General features: G+C 38.3%; 1 protein-coding gene across 1 annotated transcript; it reads right to left on the reverse strand.

The window, feature by feature from the left end:
- Positions 1 to 207: 207 nt before the first annotated feature.
- On the reverse strand, positions 208 to 525 carry LOC114196837 (thymosin beta-4). Its single transcript, XM_028087632.2, has one exon. It carries the CDS (start codon positions 465 to 467, stop codon positions 333 to 335), a length of 135 nt encoding a protein of 44 aa, XP_027943433.1. The 5' UTR covers positions 468 to 525; the 3' UTR covers positions 208 to 332.
- Positions 526 to 1,235: the final 710 nt, after the last annotated feature.

Here is a 1,235-nt window from a genome sequence, read left to right on the forward strand (position 1 = left end):
AAAATGGCACTCTGATTAAACCGCATTTTACAGCCTGCAGGACACCCTGGACCAGCTTGGTTTTTACTCTCGATTTCACTGTCGTCCCACCCAGCTTCTTCCTTCACCAACATGCAAGTTCTTTTCCTTCCCTGCCAGCCAGACAGGCAGATGGGAGAGGCAGGCCCCTTTCGTTGTCAGTAGTTCTCGATGCTTTGATGTGAAAAGGGGTAGCACAGTCATTTAAACTTATCCAACCACTTTGCATCTTACAAAGTTAAACAGCTAAAAGAAGTAAAATAAGAAGGCAATGCTTGTGGAATGTACAGTGCATATTGGCGGCGCGCGCCTCATTACGATTCGCCGGCTTGCTTCTCCTGTTCAATCGTTTCTTTTGAAGGCAGTGGATTTTTCTCTTGCGTTTCTGTCTTCTTCAATTTCGACTTATCGAATTTCTCAATCTCAGCCATATCGGGTTTGTCAGACATGGTTGCAGAGAAAGCGGAGCGAGGTGTGCGCACAAGTGAAGTCCGATCTGCTCAGTGGCCGCCGTCGAATGAGAATGATGCTATTTTAAACTAAAATATATATTTGTATCACATTAAGGGAGAATCCATCTATTTCAACCAAAGAGTCTAATTCAGGCAAAGATGTTTAATTTTTCTAATTTCTTTTCACTATTTTTAAAATGTCTTTTCTCTTTTGACCTATTTATATGGCAAATTGTATTAACAGACTTCCTAATAATAAATTATCCTGGCATTTCCTGGATTGAATCGATTTAATCATATTCTTTTGCTGTTACTTGGATTTCATTTGCTGTATTTTATTTAGGAGAGTGCTTTTAATTCACTAGTAAATCTTATGGGTTTTTTCCCTTTTTGTGCTTTCCTTGAAAAATCTTAGGACCAGTGTTTTGTATTTTCTTAAAGCTAGCAGAAGGGATAGTTCCCATTTTAAGAGGTAATCTTAGACCAGCAAAGGAGTCTCCGGAGTCCACATGATTCCTCTTGACACGACCTCAAGTATATATATGGCCATAGTTCAATTCCAAAATATGTACTGAGTACCTATATCTATGTGAAACTATGTAAGTGGGAATTTGGCTCTTAAAACCAGTATCCAAAGGGGGGAAAAAAAACAACCTCACATACTACTATATCAAAATTGTTGAAAAGCATTTTCTAATTGTCTTGAAATTTAAACTGAAGCCCAAAGCAGAAAATAACAAATATGCATACAGTAGCTACAAAAAC

The sequence above is a fragment of the Eumetopias jubatus genome, unplaced genomic scaffold (genome assembly GCF_037043125.1).
Source record: "Eumetopias jubatus isolate StellerSeaLion01/CBP00866 unplaced genomic scaffold, mEumJub1_p1.0 scaffold_4, whole genome shotgun sequence".
Lineage (NCBI taxonomy): Eukaryota > Metazoa > Chordata > Mammalia > Carnivora > Otariidae > Eumetopias > Eumetopias jubatus.

Bases quoted from the DNA above. Each gene is read 5' to 3' on its own strand.
- LOC114196837 (XM_028087632.2), bottom strand. From the start codon at position 467: ATGTCTGACAAACCCGATATGGCTGAGATTGAGAAATTCGATAAGTCG.